At 43.8% G+C, this 14,996-nt stretch overlaps 1 protein-coding gene across 2 annotated transcripts in view; it reads right to left on the reverse strand.

The window, feature by feature from the left end:
* Positions 1 to 14,996, reverse strand: part of SPEF2 (sperm flagellar 2) — a 204,229-nt gene that overhangs the window by 39,379 nt on the left and 149,854 nt on the right. For both annotated transcript variants that reach the window (XM_014570185.3, XM_075932549.1), the window contains exon 31: positions 1,339 to 1,445. In XM_014570185.3, the coding sequence (XP_014425671.1) occupies positions 1,339 to 1,445 (107 nt within the window). The remainder of the gene's footprint in view (positions 1 to 1,338; positions 1,446 to 14,996) is intronic.

Below are 14,996 nucleotides of genomic sequence, written 5' to 3' on the forward strand. Positions count from 1 at the left end.
CATAGTCATTTTATGCAGACCTTAGAACATAAGAACGGCCATACTGAGTCAGACCAATGGTCCATCTAGCCCAGTATCCTGTCTCCTGACAGTGGCCAATACCAGATGCCCAAAGGGAGGGAACACAATAGGTAATCCTCATGTGATCCTTTCCCGTCACCCATTTCCAGACAAACCATGTCCTACAGCAAGAGGAAAACTATGCACTTGGCACTTCCCTCTAAAATGGTGAGCATGAAAGAATAGATGGGTAGATGGATCCTTGGTTCTGGTTATACCCACAGATCAGTCAATTATTACCTACTAGCAGATGAGGCTGTTGTTGACTGGACAAAGTCATTTTGCGTAGATTACACTTATAGGAAAGTTGAAAAAATTAAGTGTATGTAATAGAAATTTTTATTTCCCTTACAAAAGGGAAGTAACCAAACAAAGCATGGTTTTGCAGATCTAATACCTCTGAGGACAAAAGATATTTAAAAATATACTATGGGATACATAAAGAGATACACATTCTATATTAGTGATGTAAGTAACCCTCCATTCAGCCTGCATATATTTCTGCACTAGAGACAAATGGAACATCTGATGTACATTCATTCTATTTAATTTATTTATGATGCAAAGATTAGAGATTTATGGCCTCAATGCAAGAGGTATTGCGCATCTGTAATTCCAATTTATGTCAATAGGAGCTCCTTTTATTTAAAACTTTTTAGGGTTGATCAGGTACTCAATGAAATTCACCCATGTACAAAGAGCCCACACAAAGTTTTCTATAGTGCATCAATCCATTAAAGTCTTATGTTAATCCTCTTTCATTGTAAATGCATTTCATCTTCAGAGTCTTTCCCTAGAAGAATCCAAATTGTCTAAATCTGATCATCTTCCTTGTCTTTTAGTTTTGGATGCATGTGCTGTTAATAAAACCTAATCATTTGGGAAATTTAATGTTAAAACATTTAGATAGATTGGAATATGATTTTTGACTTCAGTAATTTCAAGAATCATGGAAAAATATATTTAACACTATGAAGGACCAACCTTTGCCTATTCTTGAATATTCCCATATCTTGGTTTTACATCAACCAATATGGTCTTGTGGATAAGCTCTGAGTTGACTCAGGAGAGCTAGTTTCTGCAGCTCTGCCATTGATTCTATCTCAATCCTAGGCAAGTGACTTGATGTTGCTGTTTCTAAGTTCTCCCTCTGGAGATAATGGTAAGGATAAGGCCATATTTACTATATGTAATCCAGAACTGCATATTCACCAGACAAACTGGCAAAGTTTTTGAGGGAGGAGATCTACATAAATGAAAACAGCAAGTAAAACTTACATCTGAAAGTGTGAGGCGCATCCATACATCAGGAAGGCTATTTGTTCCAAGGTTCAAAGTAATCAAGTCAAGAAGAATGTCAATAAATATTTTATTTGGTATTAAACCTAGTAAAAATAAAATGTGTCAAATGGATAGAAAAAGACATATTTGCAATTTCTGAATTGGAATACTGCTATTAAAGAAACTACATTTATAGTATTTATTTTCTATGATTATACAAAAATACTTGTACTGTCAGTGTAAAATCTCATAGGGGTAGCCATGTTAGCCTGTACCTGCAAAAACAAGGAGTCCTTGTAGAAGTGCCACGGGATTTCTCCTTGTTTTTACTGTCAGTGTAGTTCTTAAAAGGCAATAGTATATTCTATAGTTCCAACTCCTACATTTTCATACATAAAATAGACATGTTATTGTCGCAGAGCCGGTCCTTTTGACCACGGCCTCATGCACACATTGCCCATTCTGCCACACAAAGGCCCCTCACAGAAAATGTAGGCCTCTGACACACTCTAAGAAAGCATAACTTGTAAGCGCACAATGCAACTTTCAGTGAATGGAATTTAACCTTGTAGGCATCTAAGAACAGGGAGGTGAGCATGAAAAGATAGAGCACAGCTGCAAGAGATAAATAAGACTCTCTTGACCAGTCCTTGAAGGTAGGGAGGTAGGCATAGGTAGATAAGACGCAACTGCCATGCACACTGACCATGCCCGCACCCGGTACTGTCCACAGGGCCATCAGGAGGGCATCATGAAAAATCTTATAGGGCACTATTGCACATTACCTCATTACAAGCCTATCAGGCCTGGCCAGGAAACAGACCCTAATAAGGTACCGGATATCAGGTTATGCTATAAAAGACCCTTGACCCCTTTGTTCAGCAAGGTTCCGTGTATTGAGGGCACATGTCTTTTTGCCCGGCTGCAGGATTGATCACCCTGAGGCTGCCTCCCCACCCTTCGAGTCAAAGATAGGGCTGCGCGAGTTCTGAGCATGCTCTGCGTTCTAGTGTGTCTTTACACTGTTATCTTTGCTGGATTTGTAAGTATTGCTTAAATATATTAGTTATTGGTTTAGTTAATAGTTGAATCATGTTAATTTCACTGTGTAATTTTGTACAGTGTAACTGAGTTCTATTAACCACTCTCTGTAAATTGTATAATCTTGTGTTGTGTAGTGGTGTTATATTTAGGCCAAGTATGAGTGTTAGAAATAGAAACCCAGGAGTTGTTAAGTTGTAGAGGGAGATTAATGACTAACTCCACCAGCTGCCCTAAAATAACCATAGAGAAGCTGGCTGTGGACGGAGTTTTTATTATCATTATATTGGCTTTGTTTTTGTATTTTTTGCTTGCATGCTGCGCTGCCTTAAGCAAATTAGAGATAGTAATTTAATATAATCAAATTATAATCATAAAGTTTGTAATCAGTTAAGTGCAGTTTGGTTCAGTTTTCCCCTCCTGTAAAAGCATTAGGCAATTGCTTGTTTTAAAATTCATTTAAAAGTCACTTGAAATATAATTTATGCTATCATGTGCCGAAAGTGTCCGTCTGCTATGTACATTGGACAATCGTCTCAGACACTTCGCCAAAGGATCAATGCCCACAAAACAGATATCAGACAGGATCACAAAGAAAAAACAGTTTCTTGCCATTTCAACCAGAAAGGACACTGTCTCAACGACTTAACTACCTGCATCCTACTACAAAGACCTTTCAAATCTGCACTTGAAAGGGAATCCTCTGAACTGTCATTCATGCTAAAATTCAACACTCTACATCTGAGTTTAAACAAAGGATCTAGTTATCTTACCCATTACAAAGATAGCTTCCCCAGTTATCACCTCTAATATCGTTAGCCCACAGACATTCACCTTCCCCCCCCCCCATCCCCCTTCTGTTCTGAAATTTGATTTGTCCTTTTCATATGTGTTCATTTTTTAAAATTGTATCCTTTGGTATATATGGTTGTGACTATTTTCTTCTGCTACTTGATCTGAGGAAGTGGGTCTGGCCCACGAAAGCTCATCATCTAATAAACCATCTTGTTAGTCTTTAAAGTGCTACATAGTCCTGTATTTTGCTTCCTCCTTATGTGGTGATTCCAGTGCCTGAGACAGAAGCTCCCTTGGATATCCATTGCTGAGATGATGAATTTGGTCCAGAACCTTCAGGGTCAACTTGCCTAAGCAGCAACTAAAGAATGTCTTTGTAGGATCACAACTCCCTGCAGTTGGCTATGTTCTCTCTGAAACACATTCTGAACCCCTCTGGAAAAATTTGAAGGGAACTGCCAGGTAAGTTGTGATTTTGTTAAGAACAAAAGGCAGCACTGGTTAACACATTCCATGATGTGTCTTGAGGACCATTTCAAGGTTGGCTTGCCATCTGTTTATGGTCTGAAGAAGCCCTAGTCTGGCCCTTGCTTCTTCTGGATTAGGTTAGCCCAATCTTTACCAATTTCAGTGAGTTCAACTTCACCTTTTCATTGACATTCAAATATTTGCATTACATTTGTACTCCTGAAGCCACTAAAACTGCTGTTGGCCACAGCTCCATTTTGACACAGGCTGCTTACTTTTGGCATTTGGTTGCAGACATGGATTGGAATCAGGCCCAGATCTATCATTTCTGCCCCATTCTAAACTAATAGGCTACGTCTACACTGGCATGATTTTCTGAAAATGCTTTTAACGGAAAACTTTTCCATTAAAAGCATTTTCGGAAAAGCACGTCTAGATTGGCAGGATGCTTTTCCTCAAAAGCACTTTTTGTGGAAAAGGGTCCGTGGCCAATCTAGACGCGGTTTTCTGTAAAAAAGCCCCAATCAACATTTTCACGATCGGGGCTTTTTTGCGGAAAACACTACTGTGCTGTCTACACTGGCCCTTTTGCGCAAAACTCTTTCGGAAAAAGACTTTTGCCCAAACGGGAGCAGCATAGTATTTCCAGAAAAGCACTGATGATCTTACATGAGATTGTCAATGCTTTTCCGGAAATTCAAGCGGCCAGTGTAGACAGCTGGCAAGTTTTTCCGCAAAAGCAGATGATTTTGTGGAAAAACTTGCCAGTCTAGACTCAGCCATATATTGTTATATCTGGACTGCCAGTCATTTTTTCTGAATAATGACAAAAGGAGGACAGTCTGCTGCATTCTGGACACCCCTAGAGGTTGTTCCAGGTCTGGGGCCTATGCAGCTTAAAGTGATGCAAAGGCACCTCATTGGTCAGGAAAAGGAGTATCAATAGCACAGCAGACTTTGCCTACAAAGCCATTTCGCTATTGAATACCCTCTTTAAATCCATACTGATTCTCAGAAAACCTGGGAAATGACTTCATCTAGCCCTTTTAGAGGATTTGAAGTTGGGCATAACCATGGAATCAAGTCCTCCACATGCACCCCCTTGTGATGGACTGAATTAGGTCTTGAGGCCCTCTGCTGGAGGCCTGGTGGTCATGCCCCTGAAAAAAGCCAGTAGAGAACTCCTCTGAGCTGCCCAAAGTAGCTATTTAGGAATCATCCAATCAGGGTCCAGCAAGTTTGTATTAGGAGAGCTGCTGGGCAGTGTTCCCTCTAACATTTTCTGTCCTTGGGTGGGCTGAATTTTCTTTTGGGCAGGTTGAAATTTCTTATGTGCAACACTAATATTGAGATAGTGTGTGGATGTGCACCACTAATACAAACAAAAAACATTGTAAAGCAGTCCATATATGTGGAAGAAAATATATTAAAACAAGGGATAGTTAACAAGGAACAATGCTTATGACATTTAATATGAAATCAAATAAAAAAAAACACTACCTTTGAAGTACCTGTATCATCATCCTTTCTAACAACTCAAGCTAGTAAACACACCAAAAATGCATATTATCTACTCATAGCTCATCTTTAAGATACTAAACAAACCTATGAGTCAACTAGAAGTAGTATTTGCAAGGAGAGCAGGAGTAATACAATATTTATTGACACTGGAAAGAAGAATAAAAGGCATTCATTAAGTCTTATACAGTTTCTCTGGGGAATGTTTAGGATTCATGCATAAAAACAGATAAAAGTCCTCCTGGTTTGAAACGTTCATCTTGTGCGTGTCACCAACTCAAAGACTCAGAGGAGTAACCATGTTAGTCTGTAACTGAAAAAACTTAAAAAACAGCTAACGGTCCTGCAGCACCTTAGAAACTAACAAAACTCTAGGGCTATGTCTAGACTGCCCCCTCTTGCACAAAAAAATATGCAAATGAGGCAAAGCATGGAATATCGCTGCGCCTCATTTGCATAATTAATGAGGCTCCATTTTTGTACAAGAGAGGGGTTTTGTGCGAAACTGGAGCCTAATTAATTATGCAAATAAGGCACGGCGATATTCTGTGCTTTGCCTCATTTGCATATTTTTTATGCAAGACGGGGCAGTCTAAACATAGCCAGAGAAGAAGCCCCAGAAAAAAGTAACACATGGCTTCAGGGTTTGTAGCCAGATGCATGTTTCAAAGAGCTTGCAAATAAGATTTTATCCTATAAAACAACTAGCATCACATCTACTACTTGCTACTTCTGACTCATAAGAGCCACATAGCAAAGGTCTAGCCTTAATGTAATATAACATACCATGTATTAATTAGAAATACAGAATTTTAAAAAAATCATTAAGATCAGAGTCTTAGAGATCTGCACCACCCCAAACAAATTCTTAAGAGTCTTTTTCTTTCTTACCGTAAGCCATTAACACCTATGTAAATTTTGTTTGAAATATAATCATGCAAATGTCCTCCTAGAATACCACCCCTCCATGCAGCCTGTTTTCCTCCCCTTCCTCCAACCAACCAGACAACGAAGACTGCAGCAAGTGAATCAGGACATTGAAAAAAAACTGCCTCCTGCATTCACCTGACTGCACAGATACCAGTACCCAGCCTCTTTTCCCCTACCTATCCCAGTGCAATCTGCTCCCCCAATCCCAGGTATGGGCTGGGATAAAATCTTGCTTCTCAAACTACCAGGGACTAGCGGTCTATCTGAAGGTCAGGACAGGACACAGCACAAATTATCCACCCCACCCCCACCTCACCCCAATGCCAGCCCCCACCCATCCTCTTTCCCCCCACTTACCTCATACAGTCAACCCCTTATCTCCCCCTTCCCAGGAGGCTTGAAGAGATTGCTGAGTTTCTGCCTCTCTCTCCTCCTGCAGATGGGACTCTCCAAACTCTCCTTCCCTCTGACTCCCTCTCAGCTAATTACTTACTCACTCACTCCTTCTCTTCCTAGCCATTCATCCTCTCCTTATCTCCCTTCTTTACCTGCTCTGGGAGCTTCTCAGTTCAAGCATGTTGCTAGCTCTGTTTAGCTGCTGGTTAGGAGATGCCCCTCCCCCTACCAGTCTGCTGAGCTCCCTGCCTGTGTGGGAGCTTTGAACGTCTGAGTGGAACTCAGAAAACAGCTGTGTAGCAGTTCAGCCATGCAGCTTACAGGGAACTTAACTGCTGAGCCAGAGTAAGTTCAGAGCAAGTTCTTTGCTGGATCTGGAGAAGAGTGGATGGTGCTCTAGATTGATTTCTGGGACTCCACCAAGGTGGTAGGGCCATGTGGAAATGACCCAGGGAATTAGAGTAGCAATTCAGTTATTTAAAGAGAAGTTGCAGAAATCTGCTATCTATAGGGTCTAGGGTAGGAGGGGGAATGTCTCAGACAGTGAGGCACCCCAGAGTGAGGAACTGAACTATAGTCACCAGCTGAAGGGCTGGGGCCAGAAAGGCCCAGGGCAAAGAAACATTGCTTCCGGGGAAGGAATCCTGGGGCACTGCACTATTCCAGAGCAGAGACAAAGAGAGAGAGATGCTACTGAGGGCACTGAGAGAGGCCTCTTTTGGACTTGTGCTCTGGAAGAGGTTTGCCTTGTTATTTCAAATAAAAATTGCATGTAACATGGTGTGAGGGCTAAGTCACCACAGAGCACCACAAACAGAGCAAAAGAGTGCAGGTACACACATTTGGCCAGGGAGTGGTCATGTGAGGTCAGCACACCCTGTTACACTGGTACCAAACCTGGGGATTTGGACCAGCCCCTGCAAATAAGGGACTGTGAAGGAGCTTATAAGAGGACTATTCCAGCAGCAGCAGGTTTCAGACTCTGCTGAACCCCAGCAAGCTGTCCAGAGAGGCGCTTCAACAACAGCAACTTCAGGATCACTAGTCTCAGGGTTGGCAGGGAGCTCGGCACCCATGACAGCATCTACCCAGACACCACAAAGGAAAGAGTAAGAAGGATTTACTCTGATACAAGTGATGGCTGTCAGGCCAGACCAGTTGCCCTGAGCTCCACCAAGACCACAGAAGGCCAGGCTGACCAAGACAACTGGTCACAAACAGCTGAAGCTCAGGCTATAGAGAACATAGAACAGACAATTGTTGGGACTCAGTTTAGGGCCTGGAAGGTCACCCCAGGGACAATTTGTGTCCATTGTGGTGAAATAGGCCACATGAAATGGTATTTCCCTGAGAAAAACTTGGATGCAGGAAGGCAGCATGGGTACTAGTATAAATCCAGACATCCTAGTTATTGGCAAAGCCATGCTAGACAAGAAAGCAGGACTGAGACCCATGCAATAAAAATAAGAAAACAGTCATGAGATTAAAAAACCCTCTTACTAAAGACAAAATCCAGCCTCCAGTCTCTCTCCCAAGGGAGGTTATGTGCATCAGGAGTTTCAGGACATGAGGCAGGACCATGTCCCTGAAAATGACTCTAGTGGAGAAAGGCACAGTAAGAGGAACAGTAGGGTTCACTCATGGGAGGTGTCAAAGATAGAGAGAAGCCAACGTCAAAGGTGCTAGAGAACAACTGATAGCCTGGTCTCTTGGTCGGGCACCAGGTACCCCTACAGCCCACAGAACTAGATGTGTTTTCTTTGTCATGAACTAAATAACAAACGATGAGTAGTTCGGTGGCACCTTAATACATAGAACAAAATATATAAAAAATAACAAAATATATAGAAGCATGAGCTTTTGTGGGTAAAACCCATTTCATCAGATGAATTGAAGTGGAAATAACAGAAAATAAGTGTATATATATATAAATGTTGTTGTTGTTTGACCATCGTATTCGAAGAGGACCTTGACATCTAACGGGTTGTGGACTGTCCACGGTGTGTCCGCAAATGGCTGATAAGGCCGATACGGGCACAAAATGTTCTGCCACATGTCGGGCAGTCATGTGTGGGCACCACTGTTGCAGCTTTTGCAACTCTGGCTTTACGGAGTGCTCGCTTCTCTTGTGCTATGGTTGTCCTTCTGGCTTCAGATGTTTGACAGCCTTGGTAGATCAGCGTGTGCCATGTTGATCGGTCTTGTGCCAGGGTCTCCCAGGAGCTGGTGTCAATATCCAGGGACTTGAGAGAGGCTTTAAGAGTATCTTTGTATCGCTTCTTTTGTCCCACGTGTGATCGCTTCCCTTGAAACAGCTCACCATAGAAGAGCTGTTTAGGGATGCGATGATCTGGCATCCTTGCAACATGGCCTGCCCAGCGTGTCTGAGCTTTCATCAGCAGGGTATAAACTGACGGCAGACCTGCTCTAGAAAGGACTTCTGTGTCTGGCACCTTATCCTGCCACCGGATCCTCAGAAGTCTGCGGAGGCAAATCATGTGGAAGTGGTTCAGTTGCCTAGCATGCCTCCTGTATACAGTCCGAGTCTCACTGGCATACATCAGGGTAGTTAACGCTACTGCTCGATAGACTTCAAGCTTTGTAGCAAGGCTTATTCCACGGCGGTCCCACACTTTGGTCAGCAGTCTGCCGAATGCAGAGCTTGCCTTGGCGACTCTGCAGTTGACCTCGATGTCAATTGTCACTGAGCGGGAGAGGGTGCTGCCAAGATATGTAAATTGGTCCACTGCTTGCAGCTTTTGTCCCTTCACTGTGATGGTGGGCACTTGATGTTGAGCTTTCGGAGCTGGCTGGTGCATCACTTGGTTTTCTTTGTGTTGATGAGAAGGCCGAAGTTGTCGCATGCTGCTGCGAATTTGTCCATGCTGGCTTGCATTTCCTGCTCTGATCCAGCATTCAGGGCGCAGTCATCAGCAAAAAGGAGATCTCGTAGCACAGTCTCCTTTATCTTGGTGACAGCCTGGAGTCTTTGCAGGTTAAACAGTTTCCCATCGGTCCTGTATCTCAGTCTGATTCCCAAGGAACTGTTCTGAAAGGCGTCTGACAGCATGGCTGAAAACATTATGCTGAACATGGTCGGTGCCAGCACACACCCTTGCTTGACGCCGTTTGTGACGGGAAAGGCCTCTGAAGCTTCTCCATCATCCAGAACATGAGCCGTCATGCTGTCATGGAACTGACGTACCATCAAGATGAATCTGTCAGGGCATCCAAACTTCGACATGATGCGCCACAGACCTTCGCGACTGACAGTGTCAAAAGCCTTGGTGAGATCCACGAAGATGGTGTACAGTTCACGATTCTGCTCTTGACACTTCTCTTGGAGCTGTTGGGCTGCGAAGATCATATCTACCGTGCCACGCTCTTTGCGGAAACCGCACTTTGTCTCGGGTAATAAAACCTGTTCCAGGTGGTCAATCAGACGATTCAGCAACACTCGTGCAAGGATCTTACCTGCGATGGAAAGCAGTGATATTCCTCTATGATTATCGCAAACTTGTCGATTTCCTTTCCTCTTGTAGAGGTGTACGATGGACGCGTCTTTCAGTTCCTGAGGAATAGATCCTTGATTCCAGAAGGACTGGAACAACTGAGTGAGTTTGTCGACAAGCACTGCACCACCACCCTTATAGACTTCCGCTGGGATTGCATCAGATTCTGGGGCCTTGCCACTGGACAGCTGGCTGATGGCCTGTAAGGTTTCAGTCTCTGATGGTGAGACATCCAGGCTGTGGTTGATATCCGCCTGGGGCATTCTATCAATCGCCTCGTTATTGATGGAAGATGGGCGGTTCAGTACGGATTGGAAGTGCTCAGCCCAATGCTGTAAAATCAGAGCCTTCTCAGTAATGAGAGTTGCACCATCTGAGTTCAGTAGAGGGGAACTCCCTGAGGGCTGAGGTCCATACAAGGATCTAAGGGCTTCGTAGAACCGTTTGGCATCGTTTCTATCAGAAAACTTCTGGATTTCATCTGTTTTGGCACTCAACCAGGAGTCCTGCATCTTGCGAAGCTTGCTCTGTACAACCCTGCGAATGTTGTTAAAGGCATTTTTCTTAGCTGTTGACGATGGGTCATTCTGATGAGCACGGTGAAGGCGATGCTTTTCAGCAAGTATGGCCTTGATCTCTTCATTGTTTTCATCAAACCAGTCCTGCTGTTTCCTGTGTGAGGGTCCAAGAACCTTTGAGTGCACAATCCCGGAAGCGTTCCCAGTCCTTCTCAGCATTTTCCTCTAATTGCAGCTCTAAAACTTGGTTGCCAAGATCTTCTGCTAGTAAAGCTGCTGTGTTGGGGTTCCTCAGTCTACTGACCTTGATCTTTTTCATCACAGCTTTGTTTCCCTGCGGACGTCTCTTTGGCTTGATGTGAAAGCTTAATTTGGAGATGATAAGTCTGTGGTCAGTCCAACAGTCAGCACTCGGCATGGCTTTGGTCACCCTTACATCCTGTCTGTCTTTCCTCCGCACAATGACATAATCAATGAGATGCCAGTGCTGAGAGCGCGGGTGCATCCAGGACGTCTTTTTGCGAGTGGGCAGGCGGAAGATGGTATTGGTGATGATCAAATCATGAGCCGCACATGTCTTCAGTAATAGTAGGCCATTGCTGTTACATTTACCGATTCCATTTTTTCCAATGACGCCATCCCAGGCAGTGTGATCAGATCCTACTCTCGCATTGAAATCGCCAAGTAGAATCAGCCTGTCAGTGCGCTTCACGGATGAGAGTAGGGCATCGAGATCTTCATAAAACTTGTCCTTTACTTCATCCGGATTCGTCATTGTGGGCGCATAAGCGCTGATCAGTGTGGCTTGCTTTCCTCTCAATAGTGGAAGATGCAGTGTCATGAGTCAGTCATTCACGCCCTTGGGAAGACTGGCAAGTTTGCAGACAAGATGATTCTTAACCGCAAAGCCAACTCCAGATTCACGACGTTCGTCACTGCTGCGTCCACGCCAGAAGAATGTGTAACCACCTCCTGTTTCCATGAGCTGACCTTCATTTGCTAGACGAGTTTCACACAGTGCCGCAATATCGATGTTAAATCTTGTGACGTCTCTGGCGACCAGGGCTGTTCTTCTTTCTGGTCGATCTGCTGAAGGGTTGTCTTGAAGCGTGCGTACGTTCCATGTGCCAATAGTGAGTGGTGTCACCTTGCATTTTATTTGAAATTTTATTGTTCGACCGCATGAGATGGGATCCCCTCCAGCCACGGTAAGCTAGCCAGGGTTCTATGAAGCAAACAATGTTTAGGGCACCTTTTCTAGCCCCTTCCTCTTACTAAGGAGGTGAGCAGTGCAATCCTAAAGAGGGCTGCTCAGTCACTCAGGTAGACGCAGAATCCAGCTGTTGCTTCAGCCAGCAAGAAGACGACTATTAGATCTGAGCCGCCTGTGTGCAGGTCCGCGGCTACAGCTCCCAGTGTATCCACACCTGCTGCTTCGACGCTCGCCCGTCGCCACAGGACTTTAAGGTTTACGGGAATTAGGGGATGTCGAGATGTCAAGACTTGCGCGTGAATTGGATTAAAGTGAGGGAGAGGTGCGCATAGTCAGCCTCACTCTCTCTTCCCAGATTCCATCTTGCTCCAATGGCAGGACTAATGTCAAGACGGTTGGAGATGGGCTGGGTGCAGTGGTTGACCAGGGCATCTTTCATGTCTTGCCGTGCTCTTAGCGTACCACATCACTTGCAGAAACCACCTTCATGACCGTTGGTCCTAGTCTAGTAGGTCTCATCCGCTCAATCCGCCGGAGTCTGTCTTCACATGCTCGGGATAGACAAGTCCCTATCTCACCAAAGGTCGATGACCCGACGGCTACTCTCAACCTGGTTTAGCCAGCCTGTCGAAGCTGTTGCCCGGGGTGTGGCCGCTGCACATGCTACAGCTACTAGGAGCCACAGGTGAGAGTTGAGTGACAAGTGGGGACCAAAGGTGGACGAGCTGCCCTAAAAGGACACGACATGCCCGTACATCAGAGGTGCTACCCCTCTGGGGTGTATATATAAATGTACACACAGACACACATATAAACAGCAGAAGTACTTGTCAACTGTAGGACCTGTGTTAATGAGGCTAATTAAGTGGGCTGGATGTGCCATATTCATAGATTTTGATGTGAAAATGCGCACGTTAGAGACAGGAGAAATTGACTTTGTAATATGCCAATCAGTTAATGTCTTTATTCAAGCTCAGGGTAACTGTCAAATTAGAAAACGAATCCCAGTTCTTCAGACTTTCTCTGTTATTGGTTAGTGAAATTCCTTTGTAGAAGACTAGCCACTTTTAAATCCATGATTGAGTGACCAGGGAGGTTAAAATGTTCCCCTTCAGATTTGTGTGTGTTACCATTTCTGACATTTACTTTGTGTACATTTATCCTTTGTTGTAGAGTCTGTCCAGTTTGGCCAATATACATGGCAGAGAGGCATTGCTAGCACTTGATAGCATACATTACATTAGAGGATGTGCAGCTATGTTTCTAGCCTCTGTTTCTCTGGAGGAAGGTGACTGGGGAGGGATTATGTAAAGATTATCTGTTGTATTCCCTCCCCCTGGGCATCTGATATTGACCATTGTCGGCAGACAGGATACTGGGATGGATGGATCATTGATCTAACCCAGTATGATGCGTTCTTATGTTCTTATGAGCCCAACATAACTGGTCTGTCTCTCAAGGCCTGTGAAAGTGAGAGATTGTTTTCTAGCATAGGTTGTAGATTGTTAATGATGCACTGAAGGGGTTTAAGCTGGGAACTGAAGGGTAAGGACCAATGGTGTTCAGTTATTTTCCTTGTTCGGCCTGTCTTGAAGTAGTTGATTTCTGGGTACTTGTCTGACTCTCTCAATCTGTTTCCTCACTTCCCCGTGTGGTTATTTAAGTTTTAAGGATGCCTGATAAAGATCTTGTAGGTGTTTGTCTCTGTCTGTGAGGTTGGAGCAAATCTGGTTGTGTTTTAGGGCTTGGCTGTAGCTACACACACATTGTGTGATATGTTCTGAATGGAAGCTAGAGGCATGTAGGTAAGAATAGAGGCCAGTAGGTTTCTGGTATAGGGCGGTGTTTATGTGACCATCAGTTATCTATGCTATAGTGTTAAGGAAGTGGATCTCCTGTGGATTTGTCCAGATTGAGGTTGATAGTGGGATAGAAATTGCTGAAATCCCTGAAAGCTTATGAGACCCCAGTCCAGGGAAGAGAACAAACATGTTTGCAGGTGGTGAAAGAAATGGCCAAAAATATGGGAAAGACCAAGTGAGGGAGAGACGATCCTGAGAAAGTGAAGCTAGTGTCAGCAGACACATCTAAAGTGTTGGTCAAAGAAAGCAAAATGTGTCTACTTAGTAAACAAGACACTGAGCACACAAGAGATGAGGGGTAGGCAACCTGTTAAAGGGGTGTGTGTATGTGACTTGAGACTTGAGGGAAGAAGCCTCCAATCTAAAAGACAAATGGAGCTGGAGCATAACCTTGTTCCAGAAAGGGAATACTTTGTCTACTGTAAAGACCAGTAGAAACACACTGAAATAGAAGCATTGGAATTGGTAGGAGAAACCATCTCTTTGAGAAGAATGCAGGTCCTGCTTTGCTGCTGCATCCCAAGTATAGCTTGGGCAAACTGCACCCAACACTGAGCTTGTGGCTTCTGATATGTCTAGTAATTATCTGGATGAGAACTTTGCCTAAGCTAGTTAACTTCAAAATCTTCATCAACGGTTTAGATATTGGCATTGAAAGTATGCTTATTAAGTTTGCAGATAATACCAAGCTGGGAGGAGTCGCAACTGCTTTGGAGGATAGGGTCATAATTCAAAATGATCTGGACAAATTGGAGAAATGGTCTGAGGTAAACAGGATGAAGTTTAATAAAGACAATTGAAAAATGCTTCACTAAGGAAGGAACTATCAGTTTCACACATACAGAATGGGAAGCAACTGTCTAGGAAGGAGTAAAGCAGAAAGGGATCTAGGGGTTATAGTTATTAGCTCACATACAAGCTAAATATGAGTCAACAGTGTGATGCTGTTGCAAAAAAAGCAAACATGATTCTGGGATGCATTAACAGGTGTGTTGTGAGCAAGACACGAGAAGTCATTCTTCCACTCTACTCTGCACTGGTTAGGCCTCAGTTGGAGTATTGTGTCCAGTTCTGGGCACCGCTTTTCAAGAAAGATGTGGAGAAATTAGAGAGGGTCCAGAGAAGAGAATGATTAAAGGTCTAGAGAACATGATCTATGAAGGAAGGCTAAAAGAATTGGGTTTGTTTAGTTTAGAAAAGAGAAGATTGAGGGGGGACATGATAGCAGTTTTCAGGTATCTAAAAGGGTGTCATAAGGAGGAGGGAGAAAACTTGTTCATCTTGGCCTCTGAGGGTAGAACAAGAAGCAATGGGCTTAAACTGCAGCAAGGGAAGTTTAGGTTGGATGTTAGAAAAATGTTCCTAACTGTCAGGGTGGTTAAACACTAGAATAAATTGCCCA

Source organism: Pelodiscus sinensis, chromosome 6, assembly GCF_049634645.1.
Source record: "Pelodiscus sinensis isolate JC-2024 chromosome 6, ASM4963464v1, whole genome shotgun sequence".
Taxonomy (NCBI): Eukaryota; Metazoa; Chordata; order Testudines; family Trionychidae; genus Pelodiscus; species Pelodiscus sinensis.